This window comes from Panthera uncia, assembly GCF_023721935.1.
Source record: "Panthera uncia isolate 11264 chromosome C1 unlocalized genomic scaffold, Puncia_PCG_1.0 HiC_scaffold_4, whole genome shotgun sequence".
NCBI classification, from domain to species: Eukaryota; Metazoa; Chordata; class Mammalia; order Carnivora; family Felidae; genus Panthera; species Panthera uncia.
In genome coordinates this window covers 8,325,450-8,344,636 of record NW_026057585.1, presented here as the reverse complement: position 1 = coordinate 8,344,636, position 19,187 = coordinate 8,325,450, and the positions used below count along the sequence as shown (strand labels likewise).

The 19,187-nt window shown below is 34.4% G+C and overlaps 1 protein-coding gene across 3 annotated transcripts in view; it reads left to right on the top strand.

The window, feature by feature from the left end:
- SYCP1 (synaptonemal complex protein 1) overlaps window positions 1–8,914 on the top strand; it is a 123,166-nt gene extending 114,252 nt beyond the window's left edge. For 2 of the 3 annotated variants that reach the window (XM_049616499.1, XM_049616500.1), the window contains exons 31-33: window positions 288–431; window positions 8,286–8,375; window positions 8,473–8,912. In XM_049616499.1, coding sequence (XP_049472456.1) covers window positions 288–431; window positions 8,286–8,375; window positions 8,473–8,610 — 372 coding nt within the window. In that variant the 3' untranslated portion in view covers window positions 8,611–8,912. Of the gene's footprint in view, window positions 1–287; window positions 432–8,285; window positions 8,376–8,472 lie in introns of all 3 variants that reach the window. The other variant, XM_049616501.1, reaches the window with a different exon arrangement.
- The last annotated feature ends 10,273 nt before the right edge of the window (window positions 8,915–19,187 follow it).

Below are 19,187 nucleotides of genomic sequence, written 5' to 3'. Positions count from 1 at the left end.
TAAGACCGTTGACTCCTGAAGTTGAAGAGTGTCTCTCCGCACTCTCTCCTGCCATTATTTTCTTCAGTAAGTTGAAGGGAAGGACAAAGAAAAAGTTTTCTATTAAAAATTTTTGGAAGGAAGTTGTAAGTTTTAGCATCAAAAATACCTGAATTAAATTATTATCAAAAATCTCTATATACATTCCACTAATAATTGAGAGTTATTGATTGCTAAAGACTTAACTTGCCTTTATTAATAATACGGGGTTTTTGATGGGAAAATGTATTGTTTTTCTTTTTGGATAGGCATATACTGTGAAGACACCAACGAAACTAAAAATTCAGCAGAGAGAAAGCAAGAATATACCTACCGAAGAAAGTAATAAAAAGAGAAAAATGGTCTTTGAGTTTGATATTAACTCGGATAGTTCAGAAACTACTGATCTTTTGGTAAAAATACTACAAATCAGTATTTATTACTTGTTTACATTATTCATTATTTTTATACATTACTTTTTGATGTATATGTATAATATATACACATAGCATCTACCATTGCAATATTAAAATATAGTAGAACTCTACTACAACACAGAGCCCTATATGCTTTTGCAGCATTTCGGATAGGGTTCAAATAATCTAACTTCAGTAAACATGGCATTTTGAATTACTTAATGTAACATAGTTGACACATGATTAACAATCTTGTTTTCCAGCAGAGTGTTACAAGGAATTTTTAACCACATTTTCTCTTTTTTTGTTTCTTTTCTTCTTCCTCTTTCTTTCTTTCAGAAAGGTTAGATGAATCTTGCTATGGCCAAATTTGTTATTTAGGGCCCCTTTTGATTTTGCTAATATACATGTTACTTCATTTTATACCACTTTTTGGTTGAAATCTGTATCAAGGTATAACATTACTATTATTCTTAAAGAGTTAATGTATTAAAGATGAGTTGTTTAAGGAAGATATTTCCCCTAGCAGTTTGTAGTAGTAATTACTCCCTACCATGAGTGTATCCACACATACCAGTGTTTTCTGAAGTTATAATATTGATTTATTGAGAATAGTTAAACTTAGATTCATTTAATTTAAAACCAAATAAATCTCATCACACAAAATGAAGCAATATACCAAAGATTCCTAATTATAAAATTCCAGTTAAAAGCACTTGTTTCATTGTTGCCACTTACAACTTTTGAGATTCTTCAAGCTTTTTTGGGACTTCTTTGTTCTGGAAAAATGAGTAGCTGAAGTCTTAAAACTTTAATTATTGAAGTTAACATACAGAATCCTTACTCAAGTACCTGTTGTTTTATAGATGTTAACATTTTAATGATTAAAACTGAACCAAGCAATGTTTCAAAGACTACATAGATTATTTCTTAGAACAATCTCCTGTTTAAGAAGTATAGACAATGTTGCTGTTCTCATTTTACAGAAGAGGAAACTGAGTCACACAGATACCTTGCCCAAGATCACATAGCTAGTAAGGCAGGGAGCCAAAATTTGAACACAGACCATCTAGCTCCAAAGCCTATGTAAGACCATGTACATAGTAACTTCCAGCTTAAACTGAAGTCCAGATATATAAAAATGTAAGGAGAATTAGTAGAAAGACTATGAGCTCTGGGATTAGACACTCCAGGGTTGGAATCCCTACTATTTTTCTAGCAGTGTGAATTTAGCTGATCTGAGATTCAAAATGACTCATCTCATTTTTAAAAGGAGCATCACAACTTTGCAACACCATAAGCATACTACACTATTATATGTATACACAATTATTTCCACTTGTCTAAAAAGACATTTCATGTCTGTTTATTTGGTTATAATTATCATTTGAAGTTACTATTTTTGTAAATTTCTTAACTGTTGTGTTTAAATTTTGATGAACATTCAAATTATTATAAAAAGTTAGATGTAAAAATGGATTGTCTAAGTGATCTTGGAGAAGATGGTGGAGTAGGACATACCACAAATTTATTTCTCCACCTAGATAGCAATTGTACTTGCAGAAATTGCCAGAAGTAACTATTTTGGAGCTCTGGAGACTATTTGAATGCTTGCAGTTTCCAGGGTTGCAACTTGGTAAATTATAGTTAAGTTTGCAACCTTAAGAATGGTGGTAACTACCTATCATCCAATCCATAGGCCTGTGGCAGACAGCTATGCTCAGGTCTTGGCCATAGCCAGGGTAAGCAACAAGGACTTTTTCTCTGAGTATCAAGGTTCATTGTTCCATATCATGATTGCTGCTTCTCACCACTGAGGTGCAGGCACAGAAACTTCCTGTCATTCTTTCAACCCTCGCTGGCTTGTGTCTTCTTAGAGGATTTAAGTGATCTGTACCTGTGGGTTTTTTGTTTTGTTTTGTTTTGTTTTGTTTTGTTTTGTTTTTTGCCTTCCTCTTCTTTTCATTTTTCTTCTTTGGAAGACCAGGCATTTAAGAATTAGTACATTCAAAAGCACTCACATTTATGGGGTATTTAAAACCACTACATGTGTCCAGGGAAAGACCAGCTCAGAAAAAACCTGAGATCTCAAATTTTCACCTCATCCTGATCCCTGGCATAGAAACTTATACAACATAAAACAAAAACAAAACTAACCCACTACAGCAAACCCTGGGGAAAGTGAAGAATCTGATTTGCAGACCTATCTAATTATAAGATTCCAGTGTCTAGCTTTCAACAAAAATCACAAGGTATACAAAGAAAAGGAAAGTATGGCTATACAAAGGAACAGAACAAGTCAACGGAAAATGTCCTTGAGGAAGCCCAGATGTTGGGCTTACTAGATAAAGGTTTCAAAACAACCATCTTAAAGATGCTGAAAGAGCTAAACGAAGACATAGACAAAGACAGAAAAATGATGTATGATTAAAATGAGAATACCAATAAAGAGATAGAAATTATAAAAAGAACCAAGAAGGAATCCTGGAGTTGAAAGTACAGTAACTTAAAATGAAAAGTTCATTAGAGAGATTCAAAAGATTTGAGTAAGCAGAAGAATTGATGAATTTGGAAATAGGATCATTGAAATTACTGAGTTTGAGGAAAGGAAAGAAAAAAGGAAAAGTGAGTAGGCAGCCTGAGACTTGTGGGACATCATCAAACATATCTATATGTTTTGTACGAGTCCAAGAAGAAGAGAGAGAAAAAGGGGAAAAAATATTTGAAAAAGTAATAGCTGAAAACTTCTCAAACTTTGATGAAAGAAAATGAATCTACAAATCCAAGAAGCTCATTGAATTCTAAGTAGTATAAAATCAAACAGACTCACGTCAAAACACATTATAATCAAACTGTCTAAAGACAAAGAGAATCTTGAAAGTAGTGAGAATCAACTCATCACAAACAAGGTACTCTCAATACAATTATCAGCTGATTTCTCACTGAGAAAGACTTGGAAACCAGAAGACAATAGTTTTCCATATTCAAAGTGCTGAAAGAAGAAAATCGTCAACTGAGAATTTGATACCTGCAAAAACTGTTCTTCAAAAATGAGGGAGAAATTAAGACATTCCCAGATAAACAAAAGCTGAGGGAGTTACCAAATAATTTACACAGGAACTTACAAAAGCTAGCATTGTAATTTTGTTTGTAACTCCACCTTTTATTTTCTACAGGATTTGAAAGAAATTGCATCAGAATTGTTAATCTACATTACTGGGTACCCAAGGTATAAAGATGTAATTTGTGACATCAATAACAGAAAAGGAGCATGGAGCTGTATAAGAGCAGGATTTTTGCAGGCTATTGAAGTGAACTTGGTATAAATTCAAATTAGATTGTTATAACATTATAGGATGTTAAATGTAATCCCCATGGTAACCATACAAAAAAAATCTGTAGAATATACACAAAAGGAAATGAAAAGGGAATCGAAACATTTCACTACAAAAAAAAAAAAAAAAATCACCTAGCCATAAAAGAAGACAGTGATGGAGAAAATGAGAGAGAAACAACAAACCTATAAGGCATATAGAAAACAAACAGCAAATAGGCAGAAGTTAGTCTCTCTTTATTGTAATTACTTTAAATGGATTACACTTTCCAATCAACATAGATTTACAGAATAAAGAATGATCCAACTAGTGTCTTGTCTAAAAGAGACTCATCTTAGAGCCAAAGACACAAATTGAAAGTCAAAAGGTAGAAAAAGATATCCCATGCAAATAGTAACCATAAAAGATCTGGGCTGGCTATACTTCTATCCAACAAAATAGGTTTTAAATAAAAAAAGTGCAAGAGGCAAAGAATGACATTTTATATTAATAAGAGGTTCAGTACAGCAAGAAGATATGAGAGTTTTAAACATTTATACCTAATAACAGATCCTCAAGGTACATGAAGCAAGTCTTTACAAAATTGAAGGGACTAGGGGCGCCTGGGTGGCGCAGTCGGTTGGGCGTCCGACTTCAGCCAGGTCACGATCTCACGGTCCGTGAGTTCGAGCCCCGCGTCAGGCTCTGGGCTGATGGCTCAGAGCCTGGAGCTTGTTTCCGATTCTGTGTCTCCCTCTCTCTCTGCCCCTCCCCCGTTCATGCTCTGTCTCTCTCTGTCCCAAAAATAAATAAACGTTGAAAAAAAAAAAATTTACAAAATTGAAGGGACTAATAGTTCTACATCAATAGTTGGATACTTCAATACCCCATCTTCAATAAAGGATAAAACAATCAGAAGATAAATAAGGAAATAGAGGACTGGAAAACCACAATAAAGCAAATAGGACTAACAGATCTATACAAAACAACAACAACAGAATACACATCATTTTCAAGTGCACATGGAATATTCTTCAGGATAAGCCGTATAGATTACAAAACAAGTCTCAATACATTTTAAAAGATAGCCATCATACAAAGTATCTTCTCTGACTACAATGGGATGAAATTAGAAATCAGTAAGAGTAGGAAAATTAGAAAATTCACAAATTTGTGAAAATTAACACACTTTTAATCAGAGAAGTCGTCACAAGGGAAATTAAGACTTAGATATGAATAAAAATGAAAGCACAGTATATCAAAACTTATGTGATACAGCAAAAACCACACTCAGAGGAAAGGCATAGTTCCCAAATTCCTACTAAAAAAGAAAGATCTCAGTTCAGTAACTTAACTTTACACTTTATGTAACTAGAAAAAGAAGAACAAACTAAACCCAAAGCTAGCAGAAAGAAGGATATAATGAATATTCAAGGGGGAGATAAACAGAGAATAGAAAACAATAGAGAAAATCAATGAAACCAAAATTTGTTTATTTGAACAAAATTGACAAATCTTTGGCTACACTAACAAGAAGATGTAAATAACTTGAATCAAATGAAAGTGGGTACATTATTACTAATTATTCAGAGATAAAAAAATACTGTGACTATATGGTAACAAATTTTATAACCTAGAAGAAATGGACAAATGGGTAAAATCCTCAAAACACAAATTACCTAAACTGATTCAAGAAGAAATAGAAAATCTCAACAGACTTATCTACAGTAAGTAAAGAATTTGAATTAGTAATAATAAAACTCTCAACAAAGAAAAGCCTTGGACCAGATGGTTTCATTGATGGATTGTATCAAACATTTGAGGATATAACCTTCTCAAGTTCAAAAAAATTAGAGAACTCATGCTAACTCATTCCCTGAGGCCAGCATTACCTTGATACCAAAGCAAAATACAGATATCATTAGAAAAAAATTAAAGACCATTATCTTTTATGGTTGTAGATGTAGAAATCCTCAACAAAATATTAGTCAAATTCCACATCATATTACAAGGGCTATTCACCATGACCAAGTGGGGTTTTTCTGAGAAATACAAGGATGGTTCAGTATAAGAAAATTAATGTAATATATCACATTAATAGAACAAAGGGAAAAAGTTCATCTCAATTGGTATAGAAAAGGCACTCAAGAAAATCCAACATTTTTTCATGATTAAAAACTCTTATAATAAAGGGAAAATTCCTCAGCATGATAAAAAGTACTTCCGAAAACCCACAGCTAACATCATAGTGGTAACAGATTGAAAACTTCCCCCTAAGATTAAGAATGAGACAAGGATATCCGTTTTCACCACTGCTAGTCAACATTGTTCTGGAAGTTATAGCCAAGACAAAAAAGACAAAGGGAGAGGGAGGGAGCTAAAAAGCCGGCATACAGATGGAGTATGGTGTACAGCTATGTGCAGATGTCATGATCCTATCCATTGAAAATCACAAAGACTCCACAAGAAGGCTACTAGAGCTAATAAATGAAAGTCAGCAACATGGAAGGGTAGAACACATGACATCAGTTATGTTTCTATACACCAGCAATGATTAAAATCCAAAAGGAAATTACTAGTACTACTACTACTACTACTACTACTATTATTTAGGTACAAATCTAACCAAGAAGGTAAAACACTGAAATATAATGAAAACTATAAACATTGCGGGAAGAAATTAAGACTTAAAGAAATAGGAGAAAATTCTGCTTATGGATAGGAAGACAACATTGTTAGGATGTCAAAACTACCTCTGATACTAAAATTCATACAGAACTACATGGGTCCCCAAATAGCTAAAACAATTTTGAAAAAGAAGGATAATGTTGGGGGATTCATAGTTCTCAACTTTCAAATTTTCTACAAAGCTAGTAATTTAAGGAGATTAATACTAGGATAAGGACAGATATATGTGGAATAAAATAGCCCAGAAATAAATCCTCACATATATAGTCAATTGATTTTTGACAAAAGTGCCAAGACCATTCAGTGGGTAGAGAAGACATTTTTTTCAACAAATGGTGCTAGAACTGGATATACCCATATGCAAAAGAATGAAGTTGGACTCTTACTTTATACCACATATAAAAATTAAGTAAAAATGGATCAAAGATCTAAACTTAAAGCTAAAACCATGAAGCTCTTAGAAGAAAATATTGGGAAAATTTTCATGACATTGAATTTGGCAAGGACCTAATGGGTATGACACCAAAAACAGCCAAGAAAAGAGAAAATAAATCAATTTGACTTCAAAATTAATAATTTTTTGTGCATCCAAGGACACTATTAAAGTCAAAGGACAAGCTAGAGGGTGGCAGAAAATATTTCAAATCATATATTTGAAAAGGGATTAATATCTAGAATACATAAGGAACCCCCATAATTCAACACCAAAAACCATACAGCCCAATTTAAAAATGGACAAAAGACTTGAATAGACATTTCTCCAAAGAGGATATATAAATGGCCAACAAGCACATGAAAAGGTGAACGTTACAGAGTTAGAAGGACAGATAAGGTTTTGTTTTAATTGGGTTAATTTATTTTTATTTGGACAGTCATTAATGAATTATCAGTTTGCTATGTACTGAGTAAAATTTTAACAGTTTCCAGGATGATTTAAAAAATTTTTCTTTTCTAAGCTGGTCAGTTGGTACATACTGGTTCTGAGTATAACTGAAAAGGCAGCTTTTTATGAATTACTGAATTCTGCTGAAATCTTAGAATTCATGAAAATCTCTCTGAATATTTTTATTCATGAAGCTTCTGTAAATGTGACATTAGGAGCAGGAAAAGATAATGTAAACAGATTGCTTGCCTGACTAAATCTGTGTAGTATATTTATTAAGAGAATGGATTCTGGAACCAGCCTACCTGGATTTGAATCCTGGCTCCACCTCTTATTAGCTGTATAATCTTAGGCAAGTTACTTAATATTTCTGTGTCTTCATTCTTCACCCTCAAAATGGGGATAATAATAGTATACCTACTTCATAAAATTGTTGTGAGGATTAAAGCTAAAATACACAAAGTGATTAAAACAGTTTCTAACATAAAGTACTAAATACGTGTTAGCTATTGTGTAGGGACATTACAATACTCATAAGTTGATAATTGATAACATTATAGCTTTATAGGATTATAAATGCTTATTCTAAAGCTGAAGTGTGAGTTTGAATAAGTGGGCTGGGGGGAAGGAGAAGGAAAGGTAGTATAAAGACTCTGAAACTGAAATAGAAATAACTAAGTACTATTCATACACATCTTGTATTTCACATAACCTTTCAGGAACACCGTTAATAGAATCCAAATCTATGTCCTTGTTTGACAGATGGAGGATTTATTTTGTCATTGTCTTCAGTTTTTCTTCTTTTTTCTCTCCTCTTTCTCCTCTCTCTTCCCTTCTCTTACCTCCTTTCTTCCTCTTTTCCCTTCCTCGTTTTTCTCCTCCTCTCTGTGATATGTAGGAAAAATCTTAATAACAAATATCAGTGATGACAGACTCCAAATTAATATTTTTGTATCTTCCTTTAAGGGCATGGTAGCAGAAGAAGACACATCGAAAAAACTGTACAAGACTCATAATCCACCAACTCCTCATCTTTGTGTCAGAACACCAAAACAGGTATCTTTTCATTTTTACTTCAGAAAGCAAATTTCAAAAGCTGGACTTTATCTTTTTAAATTAGATATACTATGATTTTATTTTATTTTATATTCAGACCCCTTCATCTCTAACAACGCCTGGATCTACACTGAAGTTTGGAGCTATGAGGAAAATGAGGGAAGATCGTTGGGCTGTAATTGCCAAAATGGATAGGAAAAAAAAACTAAAGGATGCAGAAAAGCTATTTGCTTAATTTCAGAAAATAAGTGTGATTAAGGAGCCTAATAACATCTTATTTATAGTTAATTAAAAATGTTTATTTTCTGAAGAGCCAGTTTCTGAAATTGAGACTTTTTGCATAAATAATTTGGTTTTTAAAATTTGTATATTTTGGCCTAAATTGAAATAACCACATGTTACCTGAAATCTTGTAATTGTATTCAAATAATAAGAAGATTGTATTTTGTTTTTACCTTTTCTTGTATTTATGAAAACTGTTTTAGCTAAGTTTTCAAATTTGTAAAGTTATCCATTAAATGCTAGGAACACATTGAGATTTACTCTTTATTCTTTACTATTAAAATATTTTGAATGCAAATAAATTGATTCTGTGAGGTCATCTGAACAGCTTATCATAATTTTGATAATATTTGTTTTTAAAATCTTAAGGTCCTTTTAGTGAAGTTTCATAATTCTGAAGAAGCTTTATCTATTTAGTTGTAGGGGGAAAAAGGCTATACCTTTTAGCTATACTAAACTTTAGAGTTATACTAATAGCTCTATCTATTTAGTTGTAGGGGGAAAAAGGCTATACCAGTATGCCTTCATAACATTATTTATTCAACACTTACTAATTTAAGCAAATATTTATTGAATGCCCACTAAGAGCAAAACACAGTTCTAGATACTGGAGATATGACAGTGAACAGAACAAAAAAAAGAAACCCTCTGTTTTTCTAGAGCTTACATGTTAGTGAGGGAAATAGACAAGACAGAAAATTTAAAGACCAAAACATAGTGTACTGTTAATGGTAATTGCTAGGAGAAATAAAACAGAAGAGTACTAGGGAGTATGAAGAAGGTTGGACTTTTAAGTAGAGTGGGCCTCACTGAGATAACATTTGAAGATCTGATGACTAACAAGTGAGCCTGTGGCTCTATGGGAGAGTACATTCCTGGCGCAAGGAACAGAAGTTCAAAGACCCAGAGGTGGAAGTGTGCCTACTGTATTTGAGAAGCAGCAAAGAGGTCACTGTACCTGGAGAATCATGAGCAAAAGGAAGAGTAGAAGGAGAAAAGGTCTATCTTTATCAGGATGGGGAATTTGGGTGGGCAGTTTATGTAGTGCTTGTAACTACTGTGAGAACTGTGGCTTTTACCCTGAATAAGATGTGAAATTAATAGTATTTTTTAGCAAAGAAGAGCTATGATCTGACTCAAGTTTTAACATAAGGACCTTTCTGACTACTATATTGAGAACAGATTTTGAAAAGAAGACAAAAGGCTAAAACAAAACAGGAACTTTTTTTTTTTTTTATTTTAGAGCAAGTGAGGGAGAAGGCCAGAGCCAAGAGAGAGAGAATCTTAAGCAGGCTCCATGCCCAGCATGGAGCCCAAGATGGGGCTCAATCCCATGACCCTGGGATCATGACGTGAGCTGAAATCAAGAGTTGGACACTCAACTGATTGAGCCACCCAGGTGTCCCAGGAAGTTATTTTAATAATACATACGAGAGATGGTATTTGGCTTGAACAAGGGTGAAAGCAGTAGAGGAATAACGTGGTCAACTTTTGGATCTGCTTTGAAGATTAGATCTGGGACGTGATAAGAAAAAGAGCCAAGGATAATTTAGTATTTTCGGCCTGAGCAATGTAGTTTTGGACATGTGGGGTTTGAAATGCCTGTTAGACATCCAAATAGGGGATGGTAAATAGGCTTAGAGACAAGTTTAGGGTAGTGATATAAATTTGGTGGGAGTTAACAGCATATTTAAAGCTATCAAACTGGATGAGAACATGTATAATCATGGGTGTGACTGTACCTAGAAAAGAGGAGATTAGAGAGATGATAAGAAACCATCAAAAGATTAGCCAAGAGTGATAGTGAAGTCAAGCAAGAAAGTATTTCAACAAAGAGGGAGTGATAAATTGTGTTAAATACTGCTCAGAGGTAAAGTAAAATTGGTTAAGTTGTTGTTAATGTGGAGCCTGGATGATCTTAAGAATGGCAGTTTTGGTGACTGGAATTTGAAGGGGACAGTCAAGAGAATGGGAGTAGAGGAAGTGGAGATAACATCTCTATCAAGAGTAAGAAGCAGTATGCCTGGGTGGCTCAGTTGTTTAAGTGGCTGACTTTGGCTCAGGTCATGATCTCATGATTTATGAGTTCAAACCGCGCATCAGGTTCTCTGCTGTCAGCGCAGAGCCCACTTCGGATCCTTGGTCTCTCTCTATGCCCCTCCCCTCCTTGTGCTCTCTCTCAAAAATAACATTTTTTTAAAAAGTGTAAGAAACAGAAGAAGTTACACTTTAAAGGGAAGAAGATAAATGAAGCAGTTACTAGAAATGGAAGTGGATCAAGAGATTTTTTTTTAAAGATCTAAAAATTAATAGCATGTTTAATAATTAGGGAAGGATTCAGGATGGGGGGAAATGATTATGCAGGAGAGAGGGAAGTGCTTTTTTTACTGTTTTGTTTTGGGTTTTTTTGGTAGAATGTTCTATGATAGGCAAGATGAATAGAATCTAGTGGAAAATGAAAGTGCTGGGCCTTAGGTAGGAAAATAGAGAGTTCTACCATAGTAACCAGAGAAACGGAAGAGTGTATCACACAAGATGTTGGTAAGTGGATAGGAGTTTGTGGAAGTTGTGGTTTCATAGCTTCAATTTTCCTAGTGGAGTAAGAATTGAGAATGAGAATGGAGGAGAAAGATGAGCAGGTAAAAGATTCATATAAACTAGGGAAGCGAAAATAAACTGTCAAAACAACTGACAAGTAGATAAAAAATAGTTCCAGTTGTCTCTAACAATTTTGGTGTAGTAGAACTCTAATTCCCTCATAGTGTGGAATTCTGTGTGCCAAGAAAAAATGGAAATGCTATAACATTACAGAAATTGTGTTCCTCCTTCAATTTGTAAGCCTTTGACTATACTCTGATAACTGGAAATGGTTTGGGGATTTCCAGCTTTCTGGTTTTTGTTTTTGTTTTTTTTTTAATTTTTTAATGTTTGTTTATTTTTGAGAGAGCGAGAGTATGAGTGGGGAAGGGACAGAAAGAGAGAGGGAGACACAGAATCTGAAACAGGCTTCAGGCTCTGAGCTGTCAGCACAGAGCTGGATGCGGGCTCAACCAACTGTGAGATCATGACCTGAGCCGAAGTCGGAGGCTTAACCCAATGAGGCATTCAGATGCCCCTCAGCTTTCTGATATCGTGATTGAAATTTTATAATTAGTCTCCTGAGCAAGTGTTTTTTAGAGGATTATTGGTCTTGATAATGTGATATTTTGTATTTGAAGCTATGTATTTTCAAACATTTTATTTTTTAAAAATGTTTATTTTGAGAGAGTGCATGCACATGAGTTGGGGAGGGGCAAAGAGAGAATCCTAAGCAGGCTCCAAGCTGTCAGTGCAGAGCGCTATCTGGGTCTCAACCCCACAAACTGTGAGATCATGACCTGAGCTAAAATCAAGAGTCAGATGCTCAACTGAGCCACCAGGCTAGTGTATTAAGGTAACAAGCTTCTCTGGCTAATCATTTATCAACTTGTCACTTATCTAAACTCCAACATAAATGTTCCTATTTAGTGAGAAGCATTCCTCCAAGCAGTGATTCAGGAAACCTGGCTACTTCCAACTTTTAGTTCTGCCATGTTTAACAACGGGCTTCCAAGGTTGCTGCAAAAGGGGAAACACCAAAAAGATTTGCTGACAGATTGGCTTGAAATAAGGATGAAGTGAGAGAAAAAGAAGGTACAAAGTTGGGTCTTGAAGTTTTGTTTTGATGTAATATTTGGAGGCGGGGGCTACGTAATATTTGAGCTATCTTTTTTTTTTTTAATTTCTTTTTTTTAACGTTTATTTATTTTTGAGACAAAGCATGAACGGGGGAGGGGCAGAGAGAGAGGGAGACACAGAATCGGAAGCAGGCTCCAGGCTCTGAGCCATCAGCCCAGAGCCCGACACGGGGCTCAAACTCACGGACCGCGAGATGGTGACCTGAGCTGAAGTCGGACGCTTAACCGACGGCGCCACCCAGGCGCCCTGAGCTATCTTTGATATCTAAGTGGAGATGTTGAATAGATCTTTGAACAAATGAATCTGGAGTTCTCCAGAAGGATCATTATTTGGTAATCATTGGCATATACATGTCATTTAAAGCATAGGACTGTGTGCACTCTTTCTGTGGACAGTGAGTGTGTAGTTACAGAGAAGAGTTAATACCCTTGGGATACTGGACCATTTAAAAGTCAAGCAATAGAGGAGTTGCTGCAAAGACTAAGAAGGACAGACAGGTGAAGTGTAAGGGGTCATGAAGCTTAAAGACCAAAGTGATTTAAGAAGGGAGTATTCTCCCATGTCCAATCCTTCTGAGTGGCAATACTTGAAAGCAAATAATTGGATTTATCTATATGACATACAATCTCTGCCGTCAATGACTTGATGTCCAGTAGCAAATATAAATGTGTAAACAAATGAATCACTTATAATGTAAGCAATTCAACAGTACGTAAGAGATACAGAGATGTGAAAGATAATTTCATGTCTTGGCTTCAGAGAAGACCTTCTAGAAGAGATGAATTTTGGACATAAAAAAGAATGCTACCGGTGTATAAGAAGGACAAGGGAAAATTAAGGCAGGAGAAATAGCAATATAAAGGATGAGCTGAACCAGACCATGGTGTCTTCATGTAGTATGTTATATTCCAAAGCTTGGACTTTTTGATATGGAAAATTGAATAGAGTTTAAGCAAGGAAAATAAGACTTTATTATTTAAAATACAGTATTTTAAAATTTAAGTTTTACAAAAGTGTAACAAGTGTTTATAAGGTCTCCCAACTCTATTATTCATCCCCATAATTGAAAAAGACTTTTGTGTTTAGAAAGCTCATTAAAGGTCAGTTGGAACAGGGTGACGTTATTGCAGCTATGGAAATAGTCCAGATGAGAGATGGGAAAATTTCTTAGACTAAAAATTTTAAGTTCCAGACTTTTAGATTATATCTAATACCTAGCATAAGAAAAATATCCATAATTTTATCTCTTTAAACCCTCCTTCATGTAAATGTAAGTTAATGATGTCAAAGAACAACTTGCTTTGGTTGATATAAAGGTTAGAAATAAATTATTTATAATTTAGGCAACCTGAATTCAGTATAATTAGTAGTCCACAGGCTGTAGAAGTACATCTACTTTAATCAGTGGCAGGTCATCTCTGGGTTAGAAATAGGAAATGACAAACAGGAGACAGGTAGGACTTACCGTTATTAAGTTATGAAATCGTAGGGTTTAGAGCTGGAGGGAACTGAAAAGATAATTTAATTTCAATAGATCAATAATTTGAGGCCTATAAAAGTAATCATAATTAAAAGGCAAAGATAGTTTTGAAAACTGAATTTCTATGCATATACATACTTTACATCAATACATAAATATAATCATAAAATCTTACTGCCTTCTTTTTTCCTTTTGCTTTTGTCTTCCCCCTTTCTTCCCCTCTCCACACACATCAGGGTCGCCCTCTGCCAAATCCCCCTCTCCTGGGGGAAAAATCCTTTCCTGTTTTTTTCAATCACTGATAGATGTAGATAATAAATGTAATATATTTAGTTACATACTTTTACATAGGCACGCACACAGGATTCTCTTGTCATGGTTAATTTACAAAAATGGGATAATATATATGCTTTTCAGAGTCTTTACACAGTATCTCATGACAATCTCTTTAAAGCATGGTGTAGTTCCAATTCATTCTTTTATTATTATTTTTTTTAAGTTTATTTATTTTTGAGACAGAGTGAGCACAAGTTGGGGAAGGGCAGAGAAGGGGGTGGGGGAGAGAGAGAATCCCAAGCAGCCTCCATACTGTCAGCATAGAGCCTGACACAGGGCTCAATCCCACCAACTATGAGATCATGCATGACCTGAGCTGAAATCAAGAGTCACTTAACTGACCGAGCCACCCAGGTGCCCCTGCAATTCATTCTTTTAAATGGCTGTAGTAATATTTCATGGATGTACCATAATTTAGCTATATATTAGAGTATGGTAGAGACTTTTATGATCACCTATACCTACTTCTTCTCTCCTTCTAGGCACACAAGATAAAGACTACATTTCCCTTCGCATCTTGGTGAGCCTATATTGTAAGTTCTGGCCAAGGGAGTTTAGATAGAACTGATACGCACTAATTACTTCTGTGCCAGAGTATTTGATTAATAGTGTGAGACCTTCTAGAACATTCTTCCTCCTGCTGCAGCAATTTGTGATGTTACAGATGACAAAACTCCTGTCATTCTACGTGAGTAAAAATTACATAAAATAAAGTTTCCCCATTAGCCCATCATGGTCATGTAGTATGAATAAGATATAAGACTTTGTAGCATTAAGCCCCTGAGAGTTTGGGGTTGTCTATGATTGTTGGCATAACCTACTCTATCTTAACTGATATAATGAGAATTCTCTTTGTTTCCAGTTTTTTGCACTATGAACAATGCTAATGTTAGTGCTTTTATTTCTGTAAATTACTGACTTTGGAATTGATGGGCCTACAGATATGCATATTAAAATTTTTAATAGGTGTTGTCTAGGAGCGATAGTAAAAATATGTAATCACTGGTATGGAAATATATATTATGTGTATAAATCATTATGTAATTAATAGTTGAAACTATATTCTATGACAATATATTCTACAGAGTACAGCTTATTCTCTTATAAAAGCCTGGGTGGCTCAGTCAGTTAAGTATCCAGCTTCAGCTCAGGTCATGATCGTGTGGTTTGTGAGTTCAAGCCCCTCATTGGGCTCTCTGCTGTCAGCTGGAGTCGCCTTCAGATCCTCTGTCTCTCTCTCTTTCTGTTCCTCCCCCTCTCATGCTTTTTCTCTCTAAAAAATAAACATTAAGTTAAGTGATAATCAAGAGTTGTAAACTGTAATACAAATTGATTATTCTAAATTATTTTTTAATTTTTAAAAATTATTGCTATGTTATATGATATTACATTAAAAGTTTTCTAGTCCTTATAATAATAACTGAGATTTTTGTATATTCTGTTTATCAGCTAAATCACAACTATAGTTTGTTGGGGTTATCATGTTTACTTAAGTCAAAACTAATTCTTTGGGCCAGTCTGCATGTTACAAGTGTCAGTTAAAAGTATTGTGGGTTTTTTTGTTGTTTTGTTTTGTTTTGTTTTGGGTTTTGTTTTTTTATTTTTTGTTTTGGCCTACTGAATTTGTAATCTTAGCAACTGTTGTTCATGTTTTGAATAACAACCTCTGTGTGGCTGAGTTTTAGGTCTAAAAAAATGATGATACTTATAACTAGAAAAAAATAATAGGCATTTTGAAAGGTATCTAGCACAAAGCAAGTGTTAATCATGATTACCTCTCATTTTTATTAATAAAATCAATCTTATGCATGCCCATGACATGTAGGCTTTCAGTGGATTTTGATGAATTTGACTCACCATATGAAGGTGAAAATTTAACAGGGACAGTGAAAAAGAAGGACCTGTATTCTAGAAGTTCCCTAGCTCCAAATTGGCCAAGTGGACTCTCTCCAGCCTCAGAAGCCTCCTTTCTGTCCTAGGAATACCTGAAATGTCAACAGAATCCATATTGCCAGACTGGTGCCTGCAATAGCTATTGTTACCACACACCTGTTTCTCCCAGGTTCTTTGAAAAATTTGGAGTTAACTTGGAGGCTACTGTTCCTATGAATGGACACGTTAGGGGCTACCTCAGGGCAGCTCTGGCCAGTAATAGGTGGCCACAGTCTGTGAAAAGCCAAATTGGCATGGAGCATTGGTCTACTATTGCTAGCTTCACTGACTGAGGAAGTCTGCCTTGCTGGGGTCTGCATGTGTTTGGAGGAATCAGAAGATGGTGTTTGGTGTATGGGAACTAAAGCAGGATAGCTAGCGGGACAGCAGGTAGATGGGCCCAAGGATGGCCCCCTAGCAGTACCCATCTATAGAGCCTAGGATCCAAAAGGAGGTGTGAGTATGGCATGGCCAGGCCCTCCAGATACAGTGTGGCAGGGGGAAGATAATGATGCCTGGGGAGGTGGAGATTTTTGTCTAATCAGCTTGTATCCCACAACCTTGATAAACTCACTAGTTCCAGTCGCACTTTTATAGATTCCTTGGGATTTTCTATGTGGATGATTATGTCATCTATGGCTAAAGACATTTTTACTTCTTCCTCTTCAATCTATAACTTTTTCTTTTTATTGCCTTATTGCACAGGCTAGTACCTTCAGTACAATGTTGTATATATATGATGAGAGTTGACATCCTTGCCTTTTCCCCAATTATTTAACCTTAAGTATGTTGTTAGATATCTTTTTATCAGATTAAAGAAGTTCTTTCTATTGCTAATTTGTTGAAAATTGTATCATGAATGAAAGTTGAATTTTCTCAGGCTTTTTCTGAATATTTTGAGATGATCATATGGTATTTTACTTTTAGTCTGTTAATATGGTGAATTGTACCGAGTGAGTCTTTAATGTTAAACTAACTTTGCATTCCTGGAATGTGAAGGTCATTATATTTTATTCTATTTATATATTATTGGATTCAACTTGCTAAAGATTTTCTGAGGAATGGCATCTAGTTTTGTTTTTTTGTAATATTTTTGTTTGGTTTGCTATCAAGGTAATGCTGGCCTTATAACATGAGTTGAGAAGCATTCCCGCAATCTAACTTTTGGAGTTTATGTCAAATTGGTATTATTCTTTTTTTAATGCATGATAGAATTCACCAGGGAAATCATTTGGGAATGGAGTTTTTTTTTAATAATATATTTAATTATGAATAAATTTATTTGATAAATATGTGGCTACTTACATTTACTATTTCTTCTTGAGTCAATTTTGATAATTTCTATCTTTCACAAAATGCATATTTTTTTTCCTAAATGGTTGAGTGTATTTGAAATGACGTTGTTCATAATATTCCCTTAGTATCATATTAATGTCTTTAGGATCTGTAGTGGGGGCTATTTTTTAATCCCTGATTTTGGTGATTTGTGTCTTTTTCTCTTGACCAGTCTACTTAAATGTTTATTGATTTTATTGATCTTTTCCAGAAAAAAATGGTTTTAGTGGTTTTCCTGTTGATTTTTTGTCTGTTTCCTATTTCTTTGATTGTATTCTCATTTTAATTTTTTCCTTTATTTTGCTTACTTTGGATTTACTTTTCTTCCAAATAGAAGCTTAAAAACTTGATTTTAGACCTTTCTTATTTTAATATGTACACTTAAGGCTATACATTTTTTTCTATACATTAGTTACATCTCACAAATTTTGACACATTTTTATTTCTATTCAGTTTTAAATATTTTCTAATTTACTTTTTAACTTTTTGCTTTTTTGCTTTGCACCATTGAATGTTGAAATTGTGTTGTTTAATTTCCAACTATTTGGGAATTTTCCAGATATCCTCTGTTGATATTTAATTTCACTTTGGTCAGAATCTATACTCAGTATCATTATGATCTTGTAAAATTTTTTGACACTTGTATTATGGCCCAGAATATAGTCTTATCTTGGTGAATATCCCATATGTATTCATGTGCACAAAGAATGTGTGTTCTGCTCTTGGTGGATGGAATATTCTACGTATATCAATTAGGAAAAGTTGTTTATAGGGTTCAAATTTTCTATATTTTTTCTTATATTTTGTGTATTTATTTCAATTACTGAGAAAAACGTGTTGAAAATTTCAACTATAATAGATTATTTCTCATTTTAAATTCTATCAATTTTTATTTCATATATTTTGGAGTTTGTTTTTAGGCACATACACATTTAGGATTGCTTTTCTGGTCTTGACTAATTTGACCCTTTATCATTGTAGAATATCCCTCTTTATTCATAGTATATTCCTTGCTCTGAGGTTTACTTTGACTTGCATATAGCCACTGCAGCTTTCTTTTAATTAATGTTTGCATAATGTGTCTTTTTCAGTCCTTTTATTGTCACCCCATGTGTGTCCCTATATGTAAAGTGCATTACTTGGAGATGGAATATATCAGTCTTGATTTTTTCATGCAGTCTTATCATCTTTGCTTTATAATTTTGAATGTTTAAACCCTTTACACTTAATGTAATTGTCAATGTGGTTAGGTTTAAGTTTATCATATTGCCATTTGTTTTCTATTCTTTATATTTTCCCTCTATTCTTTTTTTTATTTAAATTTTTAAATATTTATTTTTGAGAGAGAGAAAGAGAGAGCATGCGTGGGGGAGGGGCAGAGAGAGAGAGGGAGGCACAGAAACTGAAGCAGGCTCCAGGCTCTGAGCTGTCAGCACAGAGCCTGATGGGGTTGAACCTACAAGCAGTGAGATCATGACCTGAGCCGAAGTCAGACACTCAACCGACTAAGCCACCCAGGTGCCCCAGTTTTCCCTCTGTTCTTATTTTTTCTGCCTGCTCTGTTTTATTATGGTATTGTCATGATTTCATTTTATCTTCATCATTGACTTTTTAAAAATTAATAGACTTTATTTTTTTTAATTTTTTTTAACGTTTATTTATTTTTGAGACAGAGAGAGACAGAACATGAACGGGGGAGGGTCAGAGAGAGGGAGACACAGAATCTGAAA